Source organism: Eubalaena glacialis, chromosome 18, assembly GCF_028564815.1.
Source record: "Eubalaena glacialis isolate mEubGla1 chromosome 18, mEubGla1.1.hap2.+ XY, whole genome shotgun sequence".
NCBI lineage: Eukaryota > Metazoa > Chordata > Mammalia > Artiodactyla > Balaenidae > Eubalaena > Eubalaena glacialis.
Window position 1 is genome coordinate 66,964,604 of NC_083733.1, and position 23,338 is coordinate 66,987,941.

Sequence of the window (23,338 nt, forward strand, 5' to 3'; positions counted from 1 at the left end):
CCTGCGGGTGGCCAGGCCATCAGGGGTGGCTGGGCTGGGGGTGCCATGCCAGGGGACTGGATGGCGCTTCGGGGAGGTGGAACCAGGAGAGGGCTGGTGGGAGGGAACAGGTCTGAGTCTTGAGGCTCTGCTGCTGGAGCCCCAGTGCTGCCGGCACTCCAGGCCTCAGCTTCCCATCTCCCTCCTGGGGAAGGAGAGAGCCTGGCGGCAGGTGTGGTTTGTATGGGGGGCCATCTATGCAAACTTTGTTTTCTCACAAGTGATGTATGGCATGGAAATTGGAAAAGCAAATTAACAAAGAATACAAGATTTAAAAAATCATAAATACCCAGACACATCATAGTAAAAACGCTGAATGCCAAAGACAGGGAAAATCTGGAAAGCAGCATGAGAAGAGCAACTCACATGCAAGGGAACTGCAGTAAGACTAACTGCTGGCTTCTCAGCAGGAACAGGGGGGCCAGGAGGCAGTGGGATTACAGGGAAGTGCCCAGAGAGATGCCCGCACCCCTCCCATCCCCCACCACCCACAGCATCCCTCTCCAGTTCCACGTGCCAGTTCCTACGCTTGGGTGAGTCACTAGTCTCTCTGTGCCTCAGTTTCCCTGCAGATGAAACAGTAAGGTCGTTTCGAGCGTCTGATTCCTCAGGGCTCCGCAATGCAGAGATCTTGGTTTGGTTTGCTGCTGTTGTCTCCAGTGCTAATCCGGGGAACGTCTGCAGAGTGAGTGCAGGGCGCACCCTCGGCAGCTGCCCCGCACAAGGTCACTCAGAGCAGTGGAAACTCAGGGCTGAGACATACTCTGTTCGTCGGAGGGACTGGCCTTGATTATAGTTCCATCTGCACGGATACCTCAAGTACATCAGGGCTCCATCACTCCTCAACCTCTGTGCCTGTGACACGTGCATATGAATAGACCGTACTTCCTAAGGCCCTTGAGGTTAAATGTGCAGAAAGCTCGTAACATGGCTGGCCAGGACAAGCCCACAAATCTTCCTTGCATGAATGAGCAGTTTATTATCAATTATCTTGTGCAGATGGGCTCAAAACAATCACAGACGTCTTCCCGCGTCTATAACTATTCGCACACTAAACGACGTCTTCCCGCGTCTGTATTCGCACACGAAACGATGACGTCTTCCCGCGCCTGTAACTATTTGCACACGAAACGATGACGTCTTCCCGCGTCTATAACTATTCGCACACGAAACGATGCTCGTGTTCTTCCGAGCACTTTGAGGACAAATCCACACACGCTAGTGCCTGTGGCTCCCAGGCTGCATGAGTTCTGTGAATACACCGCTGCGTCCTCTGCCGCATTCCCTCCAGGCTGTTTCTTCCCAGTCCAGGAATTTTAAAAATCTCTTTGTTTCTCTTGTAGTCATTTGCTGTAATAAAATCTATTCTTTAAAGTCTTTCATTATGAAAATGACATGAGCACGTGGTTTGGAGACATGCAAGGAGCCCTGGATCCCAGCCCCGGATCCGACCATGCCGCCTGGCATGTGGGATCTTAGTTCCCTGCCCAGATATTGAACCCGTGCCCCCTGCAGTGGAAGTGCAGAGTCCTCACCACTGGACGGCCAGGGAAGTCCCTTGTGTTTCATCTTGAAAACTGTTCACAGTCATCCACCTGTGGGCCTTGAGCACCCCAGGCCTGCTGAGTTCACCCTGACTGTATGTTACCCCCATGGCCCTTGGCCAGGTTCTCACAGCAAAACCAGCACATTTGTTTCAGCACCTACACTTAGCATAGCATTTATGGAGGAGATGCACCCAAGGGCAGGGGGGACGCTGTATTGTCTTCACGATTTCTGTGTAACTCCAAAACTGTTGTAAAAAAAAGTCTTTTAAAGATAGACTAAGATAGTGTTCACCTCTCAGGTTGAGAAACACCCAAAAGTTGGGTAAAAAAGTGCACTTAGTGAGGCCATTGTGGGGGGGGATGGGCACACTTACATCACTGACAGCGTCAATTGGTACAAACCCACAGGGAACAGTTTGGCCATATCTGTACAGAATTACAAATGAATGTGCCCTCTGGCACAGGGATGTCACTTGAAAAGGTTGACTCTGTGCCTTGTGTGCCACAGGATCCATGCACAAAGGTCATTCCTTCCAGCTCAGTGTGACATACATTAGGGCACAGCTGAGGGCAGGGAAGGGCTGTGAGTGCTGCAGGACAGATGGCCAAGATGTGCTAAGTTGAAAAGCCCAGGTGCTACGTGCCGTGTTATACACAGATGAAACGCTGGACGTAAAAGAACATAACGTTTATGGTTTATGGGAATTCCCTGCCGGTCCAGCGGTTAGGACTCCACGCTTTCACTGCCGAGGGAGCGGGTTCAATCCCTGGTCATGGAACTAAGATCCCACAAGCAGCATGGTGTGGCCAAAAAATAAAAATAAAATAAAAAAATAGCACATATGTTTAAATTTGCTTAACGTTTGCCTAGAATTTCCCCAGAAAAATACACAAGAACCTGCTGACACTGGTTGTCCGTGATGAAGGGACTTGGGTGTGGGGAGATGGGAATGAGAGAGAGCCGTTTCATTGAAGAAGCTCTTGTTATATTGAAATTTTTAAAAAAGTCAAGTCTTTGCTTGCTTTTTTTTTCTTAAGTCTTTGTTTTTTGAATGGGTATCATGCACATGGTATTCCAAGCTCTCTTTCTTGGGACAGTATTTGCAGGTGCTAATGTAACCTTCCGGAGGCATTCGATGAATATGCAAGCAAATACACATCTTATTTATTGATTTATTTTTGGCTGCGTTGGGGCTTCGTTGCGGTGCACAGGCTTCTCATTGCAGTGGCTTCTCTTGTGGAGCACAGGCTCTAGGCGGGAGGGCTTCAGTAGTTGTGGCATGCAGGCTCAGTAGTTGTGGCATGCGGGCTCAGTAGTTGTGGCTCACGGGCTTAGTTGCTCCACAGCATATGGGATCTTCCCGGACCAGGGCTCGAACCCGTGTCCCCTGCATTGGCAGGCAGATTCTTAACCCCTGCACCACCAGGGAAGTCCCACATCCTATTTAAAACAAAATTAAAACAAACAAAAACAGAAATGGTAGCCTATCTTGTACAGCATTTGCATGTTGCTCTTTCTCACGTATTTTGGAGATTGGTCCATATCTCATAATGAGCTTCTTCATGTTGTTAAAATTCTGAAATATAGCAGACACAGAGAAAAGCACACAAAACATATTTATACACTTCCCTCCTGGGCTCCCTACTGGCTAGAGGTAACCAGTATCCTGAGCTTTAGGGAAACAATCTTCTTGCTTTTACAGCTTTACCACCAAGGTATGTGTGTTTAGCAGCACAGCTTGGTTTTGACGGTTTTGGAGTTGTGTGCGAAGGCATTCAGACTGTGGGTCTCCTGTGACTTGCTTGTTTGGCTGATGCTGAGTTCTCCACGCTGCGGGAAGTAGTGATGGCCCACTACTTTTGTGTTGTATAGTGTTGCTCCTTGAATATACAAGCATGTTTATACTGCTTGCAATTAGGACAAATGTGGTTTTGCAGCCCATGGTACGTGTGCAAGAAGGCTGAGTAATGAGATACTACTGCGTCCCCACGTGACTTTTACCATTTCACGCTCCTGCCAGGGTCGCACTGTGGGCCAGGAGAGTATCCGTGGCTCTGCAAGGGGCGTTGTCAGATCTTATCACTGTGGCAAGTTTCATGGGAGCATAGTGGTCTCAACTTTGGTTTACACTGCACTTTCCCCATCACTAGTGATGACGGGAATCTTTGCATGTGCTTGGTAGTCGTTGGGATTTCCCCTTTTGTGAAGCATTTGTGCAAGTGCTTTTGCCAACTTTTGTGTTGTTTCTTACTGAGTTGTAGGAGCTCTTTATACATTTGTTTGGATTTGTCCTTTTCGATTGTATGTCTTGCATACAACCCCACTGACTTGTCTTTCATTCTACTTTAGATAAACAGAAGTCCTTGATTTAAAAAGTTAAATCAACTTCTCTTAGATATACTTTACACAAAGTAAAATACACCTATTTTAAGTATATACTCTGTAAGTTTTGACATCATTATGCACCCATGTGAGCCCCACCATAATCGGGATCTGCAATGTGCTCATCACACCCACAGCCTTCCCACACCCCTGTACACTTTACCCTCCCCGATCTCAGACAGCCAGTCATCTGCTTTGGGCCATTAGTGACTAACTTTGCCTGTTCTAGAATTTCATAGAAATGGAATCAAGTATTTTGTACTCTTCCGTATATGGCTTCACTCAGCATGTTATTTTGTTTATCAGTGTTTAGCTAAGTAGTATTCCACTGTGTGAATGCACAATTCCTTTACTCATTCATCCATTGGTGAACATGTGGGTTATATTTCCAGGCTTTGCTGATTACAAAGGAAGCAACTGTGAAAACTGGCATACCAGGCTTTCCTTTCTCTTTGTATTTTATGATCATTTTTGACACTGTGTCCTAAGGCCCGGCACAGAGCCTGACAGAGGGCAACAAAATCTTTGGCCTCCCCATCTGTGCCTTTGTTGGTTTCTGCCAAGACTGACCACTCCCTACTTTCCCACCAGCCGAGAACCCTGACACTTGTCCGGGTCTGCGGCCCTTACCTGACCCTCCGTAACAGTCCAAGAGGTACAATGACCAGCAGGTCTGCCCTCCTGCAGATGAAGGAACAGGGCAGGGAGAAGGGCCATGCCGCAGGGCGCCAGCTGCGCGCAGGAAGCTGACGTGCGCCGGGTCTCCTGCCCCCACCCCTGGAGTGAGGGCAGAACCTGTGACCACGCTGGGACATGCTCCTTAAGTCAAGTTATCACCCGGGGCTCATCAGCTTCATCTAATCAACTGGGTCCCACAAAAGGACTGGGTCAGCCACAAAACGGGGCTGTGGGGTGAGAACCCCGGCAGCTTCTAGCAGCTGGGGATAGCCCCAGGCCCTACAACCCCAAGAAACTGAATCCTGCCAACTTTGAGTTTGAAGAGGACCCGAGAAAGGAACGTGCCCGGTGGATCCTCAGCTTCACTTCTGAAACCCGAGCAGTGACCAGCCCATCACACCAACTTCCTACCAACACAAACTGTAAGACAGGTGTCTCCTCAGGCCTGGGATTTGAGATATGTGATACAGAAATCCACAGGAACATGTTCTGTTGGCTAGAGCGGGATCAAGTGCCCCAGCGCACGGCAGACAGACGGGGCTCCCACACCCACTGCCCGGCCACTATGCCCATTTCAGGAGAACAAGGGCAGGAGAGATCAGCAGCAGGCCCGTGCCTGGCACTGCACCCCTCAGACAGAGGGCACCCCTGACCCCAACAGGAGGCCCGCTGAGCTGAGGGACCTGTGCTCAGCCCGCATGAAGACTCGGGCTGGGGCGCCCGCTGCTCAAAGCCAGGCTGGTGGAGGCAACGGCAGCTGCTTTTCCAACTTTATTTAGAAAAACAAATCCAGGTCCCAGTGCCCCCGTGCCCTCCCCCACCCCAGCCATAACTTAAATAACTTAGAGACAGAGTTGGGGGCAGGCGGGTGGCGGTGGGAGAGGGAGGGAGGAGAGCCCGCTACAGCCGCCGCAGCGCCCGCTTCTTGTCCGTCTTCTTCTTGGCTGCCAGCTTCTTATCACGCTCGCCCGCGTGCTTCTTGGCCATGGGCCCCTCGGCCCCTCCTGGGCCCCCGGGGGCCGCGGGGTCAGCAGAGGAGGCCACAGCCCCGCCGGCCTCGGCCCTGCCGCTGCTGGGCCCGCCTGCGCCCCCGTGGATCTCGGTGAGCAGGCGCGCGCGGGCGGCGTACTCCTCGTAGTTCTCCAGGAGCAGGCGGCCCGCCTCCTCGTTGAGGGCAGACTCGGGGTTCGGGTGGATCAGCAGGCACTTGATGGTCTGTGGGGAGAGCGCCAGGGTCAGGGGGGCCCCCCAAGCCTCACACGGCCGGCCCTGCGGCCTCCGCTCCCAGCACCGCTCCCCCGGACGGCACACACCTGCAGGCCCCGCCACCAGTGACCCGCCCCAGCTCATTCAGGAAGTGAGGGGGGCTTCCCTGGTGGCGCAGTCGTTAAGAATCCGCCTGCCAATGCAGGGGACATGGGTTCGAGCCCTGGTCTGGGAAGATCCCACATGCCACGGAGCAACTAAGCCCGTGCACCACAACTACTGAGCCTGCGCTCTAGAGCCCACGAGCCGTAACTACCGAGCCTGCGCTCTAGAGCCCGTGCTCCGCAACAAGAGAAGCCACTGCAATGAGAAGCCCGGGCACCGCAATGAAGAGTAGCCCCTGCTGGCTGCAACTAGACAAAAGCCCGCGCGCAGCAACGAAGACGCAATGCAGGCAAAAAAAAAAGGAAGTGAGGGGGACAACTTAGGAACTAGCAACGAGACAACTAGCTCTACATTACACTACAGGAAGATGCTTAAAGCTAGAGCTATCGCTGGCTTTAACAGGAATCTCAAGGGCAGAGGCACAAACCCTGGCTGGGCAAGCTGTTAATACCCAAGAGAAAGGCACCAGGGCATAAACAGAGACTGATGCCTGAGGACAGTCAGAGAGTGGTCCAAGAAGGAAGTGAGTCTTCAATATTCCTTATCCGCCCATTTTAACTGCAGAGTAAATTGAGGCTGAAAGGTGTGACCAGCCAGCCCCCAATGGACCCTTCTAAGAGGAGTCTACACAGATAGCTGTGGCCCCTAAGCCGTGTTTGTTTTACCTCCACTTTCATTCTAAAAGGGAACACAGAACACCCCAGGAACCCAGAACTTGTCTGGCCTTGAGCAGGTGAAATGCTCTCTCACCTGTAAATGGGGGCAGTAAGAAGTACTCCCCAAAGCACCTGGCCCAACACACATCACTGATAATCATGAGGGACCAGGATCACACCCTAATTCTGACAACTGCACCCCACAACCAGCCTTCCCCACAGCTGCCCTCCCATGGTTGAGCCTGGCCTGGGCCCCACACTGCAGGCCCTAGGGTCGTTGGGGACACTTGGAGTTATTCTGTGAGCTCATCTCTGGTGTTGCTGGCAGCCACCACTGACACTCCAGGGAGAGGAGGGAAAGGTTTGGGGTCTGTTTACCTTGGTGCTCAATCCTCCCCCGTGCCCTGCAGGAAACCCCAATTCCCCATCCTCCCTACCAACTGCCCCAGGGGCTCATTAGAAATTCAGTGTTTGTTTTTTTAAATTTCACCTTGTGAGAGGGGTGGAGAGGCATCAGGTGACCTACATGCTTTAAGTGGCCTATGGGGACCCTGGAGCACCAGAGTCGTCTGGCTGTCTCCACCTCTGCTTGGCTGAGGTGGGCCTGGATGGTTCTCCGCGGGGTGGTCCCTGCTGCAGGATGTGCAGCAGCTTCCCTGTGGCCACCCACTAGGTGCTGGTAGCACCCCCAGCTGTGACAATTAAAAATGTTCCCAATGGAACAAAACCACTCCTGGCTGAGAAACAATGGAATGACAATGGTGATGGTTGTACAAGCTGTGACTACTGAAACACCAATGAACTGTACGCTGTAGGATACTGGAAAGTCTGTCTTCACCCTAACCAGATGCTTGACTTGTACCTGTCAGAACACCGTCCCGCTACACAAACCCATCACTCGTTCCACAGCCAAGGTAGCTGGGCACTGCCAACCCTTCCAGAAAAGCTGGAAATCTGGATTCTTATATGGAAGCCCCAACCACTTCAGCGTTGACTTTAGAAGAGAAACAAGGCTCCGTGGCTTGGACATCATTGGGATGCGTCCAGGAGGGAGGCCCGGGCCCAGGCAGAACTCACCAGCAGCACGTGCCGGATGCCCAGCTCAGCTGTCCAGTCCCTCTTGAGCACGTTGACGCAGATCTCACCGTTGGCGCCCACATTTGGGTGGAAGATCTTGGTCAGGAAGTAGCCCTTGGGCGGGGAGGCAGGAAAGTCCTTCCCCAGCAGGAGTTTCATGCGGAAGAGGCCTCCGGCGTATGGGGTCCCCTCTGGAATGCAGGGAGGGGGACAGCGTCAGGAGGCACAGGCCTTCCAGGCACCCCCAAAACCCAGTCTCCACGGTCTGGCTGCGAGGCAAGTGCCCCACCGCCTCCTCCACCAGACCGGGGGGTTCTCGAGAGGAAGACAGGCCCAGGTTCCCAGGGGGCCACAGGCACCATCCCCAGCTCAGAGTTAACCCCCTGAGTGGTGGGCCCCACCCACGGATCCCTCTTCATTCCCAAGTGAAGGCACAGCACACCCTTCCCAAGAGGCACAGACACACATGCCCACTCAGCTCCTCGGAAAAACATCTATTTGGAAGCCTCTCAGGCAAATGTCAGGACAGTTGTGTCCACTCCGTGGTCTTCCCTGCCGCAGCAAACACTGGGAGCTGTTCCAGACCCGTGGCTGTTCCTCGTGCCCCAGCCCCCACGTCCAACCCATCACAGCCTGGGCAGCTGACCTCCAGGTCCACTCCTGAATCTGAGCCCACCTCCAAGTCCAGCGGAACCACTTCTCTCACCTGATGGATGCCCATGGTCAGTGGCTTCCTGACCAGCCTCCAGATTCTATCCCCACCCTCGCCGACGTCAAAGTGAAGTCTGAAGTGACCCACTGGCCCGGCTTTAAACCCTTCAAAGGCTTCCTTTCCAAACTCCTTTGAAAAGAGGCCTACAAGCCCTAAAAGATCTGTTCCCTATAAGCTTCACAAATCGTTTTTCTTCTGTTCCTCAGGAAGTCTTCCCTGACCCCCTCCCCACAAGTTCAACTCCAGACTAGGTCCTTCATCACATACTCTTCACTTAAATTGTAAAAATTCAACTGATAACTTAAATGTAGTGCACGTGAAGCGACCTGCCAAACCACTCTGCAAGATCAAACGATCCCCTGTAGTCGTGTGGTTATTACTGTTATCTCCCTGCAAGCCTGCATTTGGCTTGTTCTCTGCTTGGTCCCCAGAGAACCTAACACTGGCAGCAGGAAGGAGTTTGAGATGATCCAGCCTCCCCTCCAGGCCTTTGCTGACACTTCTCCCCACCTGGCATCCTCTTCCCAATCCCACTTCATTCCTACCCATACTTCAGGATGGAGGAAACACCCAAACCCAGGTAAGGCCCCATTATATGCTCTCCTGGCCCCCAGAATTTTTCTCACAACACTTACAGGGAAAGTATACACAATTACTTGTCATTTCTAGTGTCCTGCCCTGCATACTGGGAGCACCATGTGTAACAGGTGTGCCTGTCATGTCTACCCTCGCGTCCTCAGGGTCTGGCAGTCCACCCTACAGTGGGGGCCTCCTATCCTTGCTCTAAGATTGACGAGGATCTAGGAAGTGCACCCCTCCCTCTCGTTCCCCCACTCACCAGGGCCCTCGATGGTGACCTGCAGGTCAGTGAGGTCCTCCTCATTGGGAAAGACCTTGATACCATCAGGTGGGTCAGCTGTCAGTGTCGTCACCTCCTTGTACACCAGGCGGATGATATGGGGGGGCAGGTTCTCCACGTTGGAGTTCTAGGTATGGAGACAAGGGGGTGAGCCACGGGCAGAGCCAGGGCCTGGTGCCTCCTGCAGGATCTAGGATGCAGTGGCACCCTAGTCTTACTCCTGCAGTCCCAGGCTGTCAATCACCCCGAGCTCCCAGAACCCCCAACCCAGGATGCTTCAGGCGACCGCCCCAAGCTGATCTCCCACTAGAAATAGGGCGGATTGCCGAGGGCTTGCGGATGACTCCACCTTCCCCAGAAGACCCCAAAGCCCGCTCGTAGCTCCGCAAGGCCCCCCAGTGATCCCGGGCAGGCCCGAGGCCTATGCCGGTCCCCCTTCCCCACCAAACCTTGGTAAGACCACCCTGGAAATCCCAACTCGGGCCTGGAGACGGTGGCGGAGCGTCGTTGTTCCCGAAACACCCACGGGCGGGCCAAAAAGCCCGGAGCTCGGCCGGGCCCTCCCCTCCCGCCCCGCCCCGCCTACAGGAAGGCCCCTGGGCCCATCTCAGGCCCGGGATACCCAGGTGGGCCCTCCGATCCCCCAAGCCGCCCGCGAGAGGCTCCTGAGACCCCGCCTCCTCCTCTGGGGGGGGGCCCAACCACCCCTCCCGGGCCTGGACGTCTCGCTCACCATGACTGCTGCCGGCCGGGGGCGGGTCCCCCCGGCCCCCTTCCTGCGCTCTCCGGCCGCCGGCCGGGGCGGGGGGCCCAACTGCTGCCGCTGCGGCCCTAGCGAGGCCCCGGCGGCCCCGCTCTGCTCCCCGCTGCCTCCAACGCCCGCCGCGAACCGCGCCCGCAGCTCCGCCCACCCCCGGTGCCCGGCCGCACTAAGCCGGCCGCGCGCGCACCGCCGCTCTTTTATATCCGCCCACAGGCCGCGCCCCCTCGCGGCCCCCTCTCGCCGTGCCTCGACCCGTGACGTCAGCGCGCACGGCCCTCGGCGTTCGACGCGCTCGCTCCCTTCCAGCAAGCTGCGGGCCGAAATTGGGGAGGGGGCGCTCGGCGGGCCGGCCAATGGGGGTGCGCGGTGGTCGGGGAGGGGATCCGGGAGGATGGAGTGGCGGAGAAGGGAAGTAGAGTGGAAGAGGACGTGAAGGGCGACGCGACCGCTGATTGGCCCGTTTGAATGAGACGCTGGCGCACGCGCGCGCCCCGACGCCCAGGAGATCACACACGCGACTAACGGTCGGCCGTGGAACCTGGGCAGGGCGAAGGGAGGTGGGACTCTGGCGGTTTAAAAGGACGATAGAAGGCGCGCCGGCCAATAGGGACGCGCAGTCGTGGAGTGGCGTCACGAGACGCGCGCGGGCCAATCCTTGACGGAGAAGGCAGTACGGGGGTTGAGGGGGCGAGAGAAATGGAGAGCGACCAATGGGAGCCTTGCCTAACGCGGACCCAGGCGCTTGCAGCCAATGAAGTTCGTTGGTTTTTGTGTATGCAAATGAGTGTGCGCGGATGCCCTCTCCCCTTCCTCAGCCGGGAGTGGGGGTGGGCGCTGGGAATCGTACGTTTTTCTCCGAGGCGCCATTTTGCGCTGAGAATGACCTGTGACCTGCGTGGTGTGTCCCGGAGGTTCCAAGACCAGTCAGCCCGGCGCTGAAGGCTTAGACGCCTGGCCGTCCAGTGTGTGACCTCTGGCCCCAGCCAGGCCTCAGTCTCCTCCTGTGAGGACTGTGCCCGAGAAAGAAGGAAGAGCCCCCAGCCCTTGTTGAGGGCCTGGCCCTGCCTGTGACTGACCGCGGCCTCCCGCCAGCCAGGCCTCGCCGGGACTCCCTTTCCCTGTCTGGGGAACCGGCCCAGAGCGCCCCGGGCGGCCCAGTGTAGGCGCCCTGAGAGCGGGAGGCCCGGGAGCTGACCCGCCTTCTCGGCTCCTGTGCGGTGCGGCCGCGGCGCCCCCCTCAGGCCCTCTCTACCCTGTAAGAGAGGGTCCCGACAAGACCCCTCAGGGGGCCCCAGCCTCTGGAACAGGGGCCAGGAACGTGCAGAGACGCCCACCGCCGTAGCCATGACTAGTTTGTGGCAGATTGGCCGCACGCGGGCATCCCACGCGCCTCGCCTTGGGTCTTATCCCGCCAGGTGCAGAGGAGTACGGCCCAGTTAACACCCGAGAACCCTGAAGGAAGAGAGGGGTCAAGTGACTTGCCCAGCCCCCCCCCCCCCAACTTGGGACGTGGCGGAGGTGGTGGTCAGACTGAGCTGTATCTCAAAAGTCCACCCAACAGACGTAACTGATGATGGTCATGAAAATGGTGGTGATCGATCCGGTGCTCGCTGGGCGGGGCACTGTTCTAGTTTCTTTGCATGGTTTATCTCATTGAATCCTTGCAACAGCCCTGTCGGGTGGATGTTATGATTCCCCTCTGGACACCCTCAGTCGTTCAGTACGCTTTTATTTTTGAGCACCTATCATGTGGCAGGCAGGATGCTCTGGGGATATGGCTGAGCGTAAAAGGAACAAAATCCCTGCGCGCTCAGGGAGCTGACGTCTTCGTGGGGAAGCCAGACAGTAAACAAGTAAGTATATCCTATCATGTCAGCGAGTGATAAAGACGTAGAGGAACAATCAGAGGGCATAGCAAGGAAGGGGTGGGGGCTGCTGTCTGAGGAAGGATCACTTGGGCTCCATACGAGAAGGTCTAGGGGAAAAGCATTCCAGAAAAGGGAACAGCCCGTGCAAAGGCGAGGCGAGGGGATCGCGCTTGGTGTGTTTGGGGCGCCACCAGGAAGCCAGTGAGGGTAGGTCGGACGGAGGTGCTGAAGTCCGAAAGGTAAGGGGGGGCAGCGGTTACGTCTCTCGCCTCTGCCGAGGTGGGCGGTGTGTTGTCTTCAAGCCCTGGGGAGCCATTGGAGGCTTTGACAGGACGGTGGGCTGTAACAGAGAGGGAGGCGAGCAGCTTGGTGGCAGTGGGGATGGGAGACGTGATGGGGATCGCTGACGTCGACAGGACCTGAGGGAGAAGGAAGGAATCGCCTGCACCTTAAAATTGGGGTCAGCAAACCTTCTCAGTAAAGGTTTTTGATTTTGCGGGCCATCAGTCTCTGTCCCAGCGTACCCAGTTCTGCTGCCATAGCCCCGGAGTAGCCAAGCGCATGTGCAGATGTAGGGGCTGGCTGTGTTCCCATCAGCCTTTGTTTACAGAAACAGGCAGTGGCCGGGGTTGGCCCTCAGGGAGGCTGCTTTTTACTGACCCCTGAAATCCAAACAGGCCCCACCCCTGCTAAGAACTTTTCAAGAGCCCCCAACACACTGCGTTTCGAATGAATCCCAAACTCCCATGAGATCCGTAAGTACACTCTTCCTGAGGCCCCCTTGGCCTCTTTCTGTCTGTCTCCCTGCGATAAGCCAAGCTCTGTCTGCCCTGAGGACGTTTACACGGGAGTCCCCTGTGCCAGGAGAGCTTTCCTCCTCCTGCTCTGTCCTCCTCATGGCCTAGGCTCACCTTAAAATGTCGCCTGTCATGGGACTTCCCTGGCAGTCCAGTGGTTAGGACTCCTCGCTCTCACTGCCAAGGAACTGAGTTCAGTCCCTGGTCGGGGAACTAAGATCCCACAACCTGTGCAGCGCGGCTGGAAAAAAAAAAAAAAAAGTCACCTCTCAGAGCAGCTTCCTCACCCCCACTCCCATGCTGTTTACTTCACCCTCTTTGATCTTCCTGGTCCATAAGAATTTATTATTATTTGTTTGCTTACGTGTTTGTCTCTGTCCCCCGATGAGTGCAGCCCCAGGAGAGCAGGGACCCTGTTCTTAGACTCTAGCAGAGTGCCTGACAGATCAAGGTGTTTGTTCAACAAGTATTTATTGAGCACCTACTGTGTGCCAGGCACCATTCTGGGTGCTTGGGATACGTAGGCAAACAAAGATCTTTGCCCTTGTGGGGCTTACTGTGGTGAGAGAAGACAGACACAGAAGTGAAATGTAATAAATAAATAAAATACATGGTATGTTAGAAGGGAGCAAGTGCTACGGAAAAAAAGAAAAGTAGAGCAAGGGAGGGGCTCAGGGTGTGCCAGGTTGTGAATTTTAAGCCAGGTGGCCAGGGAGGCCTTACCAAGCAGGTGTCATGTGAACACAAGTTTGAAGGAAGGGAGGAAGTGAGCTATGTGCTTATCAGGGAAGAGCATTCCGGGCAGTGGGAACAGCTGGAACAAAGGCCTAGCACGTGCGAGGAACTGCAAGGAGGCTGGTTTGGTTGGAACAGAGTGGGCAAGGGGGAGGGTGTGGGGGGCTGAGGTTAGAGAGATGTATGTGTGGTCGGAGTTGGGGAGCCGGTATCATTCAGGGCCTTGAAGGCCATGGCTAGGACTGTGGTCTTGTCTCTGGGGGAACAGGGAGCCACGGCAGGGTTTTGAGCAGCGGAATGCTGGGGTCTTACTCTGACTGCTGGGTGGAGAAGAGAATGAAGGGGGATGAGGGCGGAAGCAGGGAGGCCAGGCAGGAGGCTGTTGCAATAACCCTGAGAAGAGATGGTGCTGGTGGTCAAAGAAGATATATAAACGGCCAGTAAGCACATGACAAGATGCTCAGCATCATCAGCCATCAGGAAACGCACATCAGAACCGCAGTGAGCTACCACGTTACACCACCAGGGTGGCTGTAATCAAAAAGTGAGATAGTAAGTGTTGGGGAGGATGTGGAAAATTGGAACCCTCACACAGCTGGTGGGAATGAAAAATGGTGCAGCTGATTTGGAAAACAGTCTGGCAGTTCCTCAGATGATTAAATCTAGAGTTACCATATGACCCAGCAATTCCACTGCTAGGTATATACCAGAGAAATGGAAACACGTCCACGTGAAAAATCATACGCAGATATTCATAGCAGCATTATTTATAATAGTCAAAAGTGGGAACAACCCACATGTTCAGCAGCTGGTGAATGGATAAACTAACTGGTATTTACTTACAATGAAATATTATACAACCATAGAAAGGAGTGAAGTACTGTTATCTGCTACAAAATGGATGAACCTCCAAAGCGCTATGCTAAGGGAAAGAAGCCGGTCACAAAGGACTACATGTTGTATGATTCCATTTGTATGAAATGTCAAGAACAGTCAAATGCATGCAGACAGAAAGTGGATTAGTGATTGCCTAGGGCTGGGGGATGGAGAGTTGATAGCTAATGGGTAGATTTTCTTCTTGGGGCGATGAAAATATTCTAAAATTGTGGTGATGGTATAGATGCACAGCTCTATGAATATACCAAAACACTTTAAATCGGTGAGTTTTATGTATGGCATGTGAGTTATATGTCAGTAAAGCTGTTATTTTTCTAAAAAGAATTTTAAAAAAATACTGAGATGGGGGGAACTGAAAGAAGGCCAGAGGGGTGGAGAAAGAGAGAGAGGTCTGAGGGAAGAATGTTCTGAGCCGGTAGAGGTAGGCATGGAGGGGCTAGGCTTGGTGGGGCCCTAGGGAGTCAATGAGGAATTCTCACCGGGACGTGTGAGTGGATTTGGTACTGATGTTGAGATTCTGGCTCAGGGCTGCTGGGTGGAGACTAGATTGGAGGACCCAGAGTGGAAGCAGGAACTCCAGCAGGGAGTTGGTCGTGGGTTGGGATAGTGTGGTGGCTATGGCCGAGAAGTGGGCGGATCTGAGAATGACTCAGGAGGTGGCCTAGTGATGGGCCTTTTGTGTTAGTTTGGGAGACTGGGATCTGCAGGGGATGGGCTGGGGGAGGGCTGTCCTTACTTTCCTAAATATTGGAGACCTGGAAACTTACTTTTGCTCAATGAAACCCAAATTGTCCCTTCGGCTTGAATTCTAGCTTCAGAAATTAATCTTCATTTCTTCTGTTCATCTGTATTAAATCACTAAAGAAATACATGCTTGGAGGGAAATTCACACAGTCACTGCAGTGCAAGAAGTAAAAGTAGGAGGTGCAGCTCTAGCTCGCCTTCCATTCCCACATTAGCAGTCCCACCCCCTCAGGTACCCGCTGTTAATATCTGGGTGTCTTCTTCCCCACACTACTTGGACGTTTACATTCCCACACATCCTCCCTGGGCAGCATGCACAGCGGTCCTTGATAAGAACACGGGAGTTTCTAGCATTCTCCAACTAACGGGTGTTTACGCCGGTCCAGTCTGTGGCTAGAAGCTGCAGTGAGCATCCTCGAACGTTTATCTTTGGGCAAAGGTGTGAGCTTTCCTGAAGGAGAAATTCCTAGAAGTGGAGTCTCAGGATCAAAAGAGCATGAGTGTTTGCAGTTCTGCCAGGTGGCCCTTGGCAGGGTTCTACTTATTTAGATCCTCACCGTTAGGCTCTGATCCGTTCATTCAAGAATTCATTTAGAACCAGCTGTTTGCCAGGCCCTGTTTCTGTGTGCTTGGGATACATCAGTGGCCAAGACAGGAAGCAAGACACCACCTTCCTGGGGCTTCCATTCTGGTGGGGAGACAGATAAACAGTAAGCGCTAAACCCAGGGTGGCGAACTGTACGGGGTTGCCCAAGATGCTGGACTTGCAGTGAGTGCCAGCACTGGGAAAGTCCCGGGCTAGTGGGTAAGAAAAGTTGGTAGTATAAAAAGATATTACTATAAAAATTAGAGCAGTTAAGGTAAGGAGGTTTGGGGACACTGGGGGGAGGGGGGGAGAATTTTAGATGCGGGGAGTCAGGGTAGATCTTCATTGAGAAGGAAACAAATATTTAAAGGAAGCGAGGGAGCAAATTTTGTGCTTATCCAGAGGAGAAAGACTGTTCCAGGCAGAGGAAGCAGCCGATGTCAATGTGTTGATGCAGAAATGAGCCCGAGTATTAGCAGTCTTCAAAATATGTGCCAGTCATGGGCAAAGGTGCCTCATCTTTCATCGGCATTTCCCTTCTTCCCACTGAGGCTGAGCATCTTTTCATGAGTAAATGCCTCCGTCTTTATTTCTGAGTTCACAGTCTGTGGTTGCTGATGTGTTCTCTGCCCCTTAGTGGCCTTAATATTTTTAAGCAAGTTGACTGTAAGGCTGTGGTAGGTACTTAGCAAGAACCACTTTCCTTTGTGCCCCTGAGCAGAGGTTAGCGCTCTCCCCCAGTGGGAGGGGCCCGCATTAATTGCTAAATATGCCTGCAGTGGATCAGGTGCTCCCTCTAGTGACAGACGGCAGCAATGAAACGCGTTGCTCTTATCCCGCTCCAAAAACCCTAGACCGCAGAGCAGAGACTTCGTGTTGGACAAAAGCAAGCTTTAGTAACTAGGGGCTTCCTATAACGGCCGTAAAACAGACACCTCTGATGCACATCAAGATTAGACAGAATAGTGCCTGATGCCGGCGAGGGTGGGAGCAAATGGACGTTCTCACGTACATGGACTTGGCAAGGCTCTCGGAACTGCATCTTGGCGTTGTGTAGCAAAAGTCTTAAAAACGCACCTCCCTCCGACCCAGAAGTTCACCCTCTTGGGAGGTCATCCCAGGGAAAAGTAAGTGAGTGCTCCCCATGGTGTGCAAAAAGATATTCCTCCAAGTATTGTTCATAGTAGTGAGAAATGGGAAAACCCTAAACGTCTGGTGGTAGGGGCTGGAATAAAAATTATGCTGCTGCCTGGACTCCAAAAACGTGTGTCATGAAAGAGACTGAGGAACTGTTCAAGTCCAAGGAGCCTCGAGAGACACAGTAACCAAATGCAAGACCTAATCCCGGAGTACGGGGGACTGGAAAGAGAATTGCTCCCAAGGACAATACTGGGACAGTTGGTGAAGCTTGAACATGGACTTCATCAGTGTTAAGTCCTTGATTTTGATAACTATACTGTGGCTGTGTAAGAGAATGTCCTTGTCCTTCAGAAATGTCCCTTAGGGGGCAACTTACTCTCAAGTGTCTCTGAAAAAAAAATATATGGGAGGAAAACCATAAAGCAGTGTGATGAAATGTTAGCAATTAGTGAATTGACAAAAGCTGTACATGAGTTCTTGGACTTATTCTTGTAACTTCTGCACGTTTGAAACTGTTTCAAAATACAAAGTTGAAAAGAAATGAAAAGAAAAAAAGAAAGGCACATGCACACAACATCTGGTATAGATTTCATAAGTTTGCAAGCCCGCCCCCTCAAACGCCGGTTAAGAATAGCTGCTCAGAGGCTGTATTTATCAACACAGTGGAGTTGCAAATTGAGCAAATGTTAGGTTACAAAGGCGAAAATGCTTATGCCAGATCTTATCCTTGACTTGCCCAACTAAAGCACGGTACATGTGGATCAGATTGCTTTCTTCTTGGCTGAACAGAAATGAAGTAGTTGACAGGCACATAGAGGCCATGTTGAATGAAAAATACATACGTTTAAGCCTTGGCATTACAACTCAGAGTGGAAGCTAATCACCTGCATGGGAGGGGAATGAGACTCTTGTCTCCTGTGTCAAGCTCGCCCCTGGGCATCTGCTCAGTGTGGGGAATGGCAGTCAAAGCCGGCACCGTTGACGTTTACATTTAGACTTTATTTTTTTAAAAGTAGGTCATGCACCTACAAACAATTCAGAAGTGCAAGAGTGTACAGCAAAAAAGCCATCTAGTTCCCCTCTCCACAGGCAAGGCACGTCGGCCAGAGTAGGCTGCACTGTCCTGCAGTAACAAGCAGCCCCAAAGCCCCAGTTGTTAAAGCAACAAGGGTTTGTATCTGGCACATCTAACATCTGGGAGGCAGGGAAGTACGGTCCTAGTCTGTGCCCAGGAGGAGACTCTCTGAGTGCTCAATGATCCCATACTTAGACACACTGCATCACCACCCTCCCTCCCCACCCACCCCCAATTTTCTGTAGACAAATCACCAGCACAAAGAGGCGATTTCTAAGAATGGGCGAACAACCCTTACACGCACCAGGTGGGACATTTCACCAGTGATCCAACACCAGTACTTGAAGGCACCACCCCCCTCCCACCCCACTAACCTACGGTCAAACAGATGGACCTCAGCAGGTGAAATCTAGCCGGTGGTGAACACTTAACTGCACCGAAGGGGGGCAGGCTTTCTCAACCACAGATCACACTCCTTCCAGCAAGCACTTCCCTGCGAGGATGGTTAGGTTTCATGTGTCCGCTTGGTCGGCTGCAGTGCCCAGCTGTTGGTTCAAACACAGCCCAGGTGTTGCTGTGATGGTATTTAGTAGACAAGATGAACACCTACAGTTAGCTGACTCTGAGTAAAGGAGATTATCCTAGATCATATGGTGGGCCACGTTCAATCAGTCGAAGGCCTTAGAGCGGAAACTGAGGTTTCCTGGAAAAGAACGAATCCTGCCTCAAGACTGCAGCCTAGAAAGCCTGCCCGAGTTTCCGGGCTGCCTTACAGACTTTGGATTTGCCAACCCCCATGGTCACATGAGCCAGTTCCTTAACAGGAATACACACACACACACACACACACACACACACATACATTGGTTCTGTTTCTCTGGAGAACCCTGACTGATACGGAATAAAGTCTAATATCTGAGAAGCAAACACTTAAATACACTAGAGAGGAAGGGGTTTTCTTAATGATAAAATCAATGCTGAAATGCCCTGCACACACAACCCAGAGGTATGAGCAAACTAATGCTTTGATGTAATATGAGTCTGATATTCGTAAACAAACACTTAGATGCTTCTAGAGATGAGCTGTCCTAAAGTTCATAAAACCAAGCCTTAGAGGCACTTCCTGAGACAGAAGGAGGGGGCAATTCTAGTCATCACTATGGAAATATTTTAATGCACTGGGTGGGAGGAGAGAGGTGTGGAAAATGCTTCCCAGTTATCATAAAAACTGACATTTAGACTATTCTGTCACACCCCGTTATGGGTTGAATTTTGCTCCCCGCCCACAAAGATGTTGAAGTCCTAACCTCCAGGACTTGTGAATGTGACCTTGTTTGGAAACAGGGTCTTTGCAGATGAAATCATTGGGGTGGGCCCTAATCCATCATGACTGGTGTCCTCATAAAACGAGACATTTTGCCAAGGAGACACGCATACAGAGGGAAGATGATGTGTCGAGGAATGCCAGCATTGCCAGCAAGCCACCAGAAGCTAGGAGGGAGGCACAGACAGATTCTCCCACACAGCCTCAGAAGGACTCAGCCCTGCCGACACCTCCCTCTCAGACTCTCAGCCTCCAGCACTGGGAGAGAATACATTTCTGTTTAAGCTGCCAGTTGTATGGTACTTTGTTACTGCAGCCCCAGGAAACTAACGCAGTTGCACCCCCCCACACACACACTTCAATGATGTTCAGGCAAAGAATTCAAATATAAGGAGGCGCAAACAAATAGAATCTGCAAACAAATGCTTACCTGCTCAGAGGGAAGAAGCTTTCTTAGGAAGAAACTAAGGGTTTGAAGGCACCTTACACTGCATCTCCCCATGCCTGACTCCTCCCTTGGTGGCAGCTGGAGCAGCCCTGACCACCTACCTGCAAAGACACTTAGATGCCCGCCTTCCTCGGCCATAAAGGGGGCTCCCCAGTGACCTGCAAATGCGGGGATGGAAACCCATCCTTTCCCGACAGTATACTTGAGACCGGGGATCAGGAAAACATCTGTTTATTCAAAAAAATACCAAGTTGCAGCTCGGCTGGCTGTCCTCACCAAGGAACTGGGGCAAGAGTCCGGTGTTGGGGGGAGGAATAGGGTGGGTAGGGATAAGGAAGCAGGCAGAGCTTTGGAAGTTCTTTTGGTCCAGAATTGATTTTCTTCTTTCTGTACCACCCTCCACTGCCCCCTCACTGGAATGGGAGTGTGTGTGTGTGTGTGTGTGTGTGTACGCACAAGCCTGTGTATGCATTTATGAGGTGGTGGGGGCTGGTGGGGGAAGACTCAAATGGCGAGGTCCCAGCTCTGGAAGCATCAAGGGGGTCTGGCAGGACATGCCCACTTCCTCACCCACCTCGAGACCTCTCCCTACTATGGCTTATTTGAGATAAGAGGTCAAGGCCCCAGGGTCAGGCAGCCTGTGTCAAGTGAGTGGGGGGAGGGGACAAGATACCTGGAATCCAGGCCGGGAAAGAGCAAGTTGAGGGGGGCATACAAAAGCTGAAAGGCCCCGAATCCCCCAGTTCTGGGGGCTGGAGAAAGCTGAGGGCTCCTTGAGGGTGGTGAGCAGAGGGGAGGGGTCTGGGAGGGGTAGGCGCCCAAGCTGGCTCCTTTTGGGGGAAGTCACAGTCTGCCATAGGGACACTGGGCATGGTGAGGCCCTCAAAGGGATTGGGGGAACCCACAGGAGCAGCTGTAAGCGTGGAGTTGAAAACCCGGCAAACTGGCACTGGGGCCCTGGTAGATTGGGGGTCACCCCTCAGTTTCGTCAGTGTGGTGGGAGCTGAGGGTCAGTTATCTGCCCCAGGCTCCTGATGAGAAGGGATGAGCTGAGGTGCCTCCCTTGTGGGGAGAGAGGAGAGGGAGGGGGACGGCCCAGGGGAGGGAGAAGAGGCCCCCTCACCTCGCGCTGGGGGCTGGGAGAGGGGGCATGTAGCCCTTTAAGAGTGGGGGAATGGCCGCCCCAGAACATGGCTATATACAGAGAGAATTGGGGGCAAATTGTGCGTTGGGTGTTGGGGAATCCCCGAAACCCCAGAGGCTCCCCAGTGTGTGAGGGGGAGATGAAGGAGAGAATGCTGCTTCTCTGCCATCTTGGGATGATGTGGAGCGCCACCCCCCCACCCCCACAGGTGGCACTGGCAGTGGCCGTGGCTCTCCAGACGTGCCTGCCCCACGACCAGGGCAGCAGAGAAAACCACTGAAGGCCTCAGGGAGGTCGGCAGCTGTTGACCCAGCCCAGGGGGGTCTCTAGGGAGAGTTTGGCCCAAGCCTATGGAGTGCAGCTCTGGGTGGGGATCCAGGTAACAGGGATTGGACAAGGGGCAGTGACATCACCTGAGGGCTGGAAAGCCCCCCCCCCCCCGCCCTGTCACCGATCAGATGGTTGGGTGAAGGGCAGTTATCAGGAGGGACCTGGATGCCCTCACCAGGGGGAGATGGAGGACTGGCCAAGGCCAAGTCTGTGGTGCGGTTGATGCAGGCAGGTGTCAGCCTAAGTCAGGAGCACGGCAGTGACATCATCAGGAAGGGCCAGAGTAGGATGATGTCATCAGAGGGGGCCCCATCCCACTCCATTTTTGAGGGAATGGGAAAATGATGTGTATTGTGCTGGTTCCTCTTAAGGGAACAACTGTAGGTGACCCCAGAAGACAATTGAAATACAGCTGTCATAGTACTTGGCTCCCAAGATGATGGATCCTGGAAGGTGATGATACATGGTTGAAGTGGATCCTGCTAAATGACATCATTGGGTGTCCTGGATCCTGGGAGATGATGATGCCATGGTTATGGTGGATTCCAGTAGATGGTGATACCATGGCTGAAATGGATCCTGGGAGATGATGACACTATTGAGTGTCATGGGTTCTGGGACACCATTGACTCTCATGGCTGCTGGGAGGTGGTGACATCACTGCTCAGTTGAATCCTGGGAGGTGATGACACCAAGGCTGTGCTGGATCCTGGGGCATGAAGACATCATGGTTGAAGTAGATCCTGGGAGGTTGATGATACCATGATTAAAGTGGATCTTGGAAGGTGATGACACCATGGCTGTGGTGGATCCTGGGGCATGCAGACATCATGATTGAAGTGGATCCTGTGAGATGATGACACCACAATTATGGGGGACTATGGGAGATTGTGGCATTATCAGTCTTAGTGGATCCTGGTAGAAGATGTTACCATCAGCTATAGTGGATTCTGGAAGGTAATGACACCCGTTGGTCATGGCGGATTCTGGGAGATGATGACATCATCAGCTATGGTGAATCCTGGGAGATGATGATACAATGGTTGTGATGAATCCTGGGAGATGATGACACCATAGTTGTGGAGAATCATGGAAGATGATGACACCATTGGCTATAGGGAACCTTGGGAGAAGGTGACACTATAGTTATGGTAAATCCTGGAAGAGAATGATATCCTAGTTGTGGTGGATCCTGGGAGATGAATACACCATAGGTCAAAGGGAATCCTGGGAAATGATGTCATCATCAGGCATGGTTAACACTGGACCCCAGGTGCAACTTACCACCAGGAGTGGTGGAAGTCTTGTGGTGCTGATGATGTCATCAGCTAGATCAATAGCAGGCATACCCCCACCTCCCCCCACCCCCCAGCAGGAGGCCGGGACTTTGTTTACAGAGGTGATGATGTCTGTAGTTACGGCAGAGAGAAGTAGCGCCACCTATGAGTCCCAGGACTCCAGGAGCCTGGTGGGCCAGAGTGGCCTCCGTGGGAGCAGAAGCCAGTCTGGGAGTGCTGTCCTCCAGGAGTCACACAGGACCCGTGGCCCAACCACCCTTTAGGTGAGGTTCTGGTGGAAATCCCGCAGGGCATGTCTCTAGGGTCAGGGGAAGGAGTGACCAAGCCAAGTCATGGTGGGACAAGGCAGAAACTCTGGTGATACCATTACAAGTAATGGCCTTCCAGAGCAGGCAGTGTCTCTGGTGATGACATCACAGCACTGGGGCAGAGCCTCAGCTGGGGCAGGGCCACTGCCAACAATCCACAGATGGACTGTCATCTGTGGCAGAGACCTCTCTGCTGGGGCAGCCTCCCCAGTGAGGACACCCCTAGATGACACCTCAGGACAGGGCACTTTCTCTGGTGACCCACCAGGATAGTCATGGACTCTGGGTGTGCCCTGCCGTTCCGGGACTTGGCAGCAGCAGTGGAGGTGTCTCACGGCGTATGTAATCTCGGAGCAGGCAGAGTCTGGTGGTGACATTGCAGAAGGGGCCTCGTCTTGGAGATGTCCCCAGAGTGGGCTGCCATCTCTGCTGATGACATCACGGAAAAGGCACAGTCCCTCTGATGACATCATAGGGCAAGGCACCTTCTCTGGCGATGGCATCACAGGAAGGAAGCAGAGTCCCTGTGATGATGTCATAGAAAGGAGGCCTTATGTCT

The 23,338-nt window shown here is 53.1% G+C and overlaps 1 protein-coding gene across 1 annotated transcript; it reads right to left on the reverse strand.

The window, feature by feature from the left end:
• Positions 1–5,414: 5,414 nt before the first annotated feature.
• On the reverse strand, positions 5,415–10,602 carry UBE2S (ubiquitin conjugating enzyme E2 S). The gene is made up of 4 exons (XM_061173929.1): positions 10,056–10,602; positions 9,302–9,449; positions 7,752–7,942; positions 5,415–5,862 (listed from the first exon to the last, which is right to left on the reverse strand). The coding sequence occupies exons 1-4, from the start codon at positions 10,056–10,058 to the stop codon at positions 5,548–5,550; spliced, it is 657 nt and encodes a 218-aa protein (XP_061029912.1). The 5' UTR covers positions 10,059–10,602; the 3' UTR covers positions 5,415–5,547.
• Between the last annotated feature and the right edge of the window lie 12,736 nt (positions 10,603–23,338).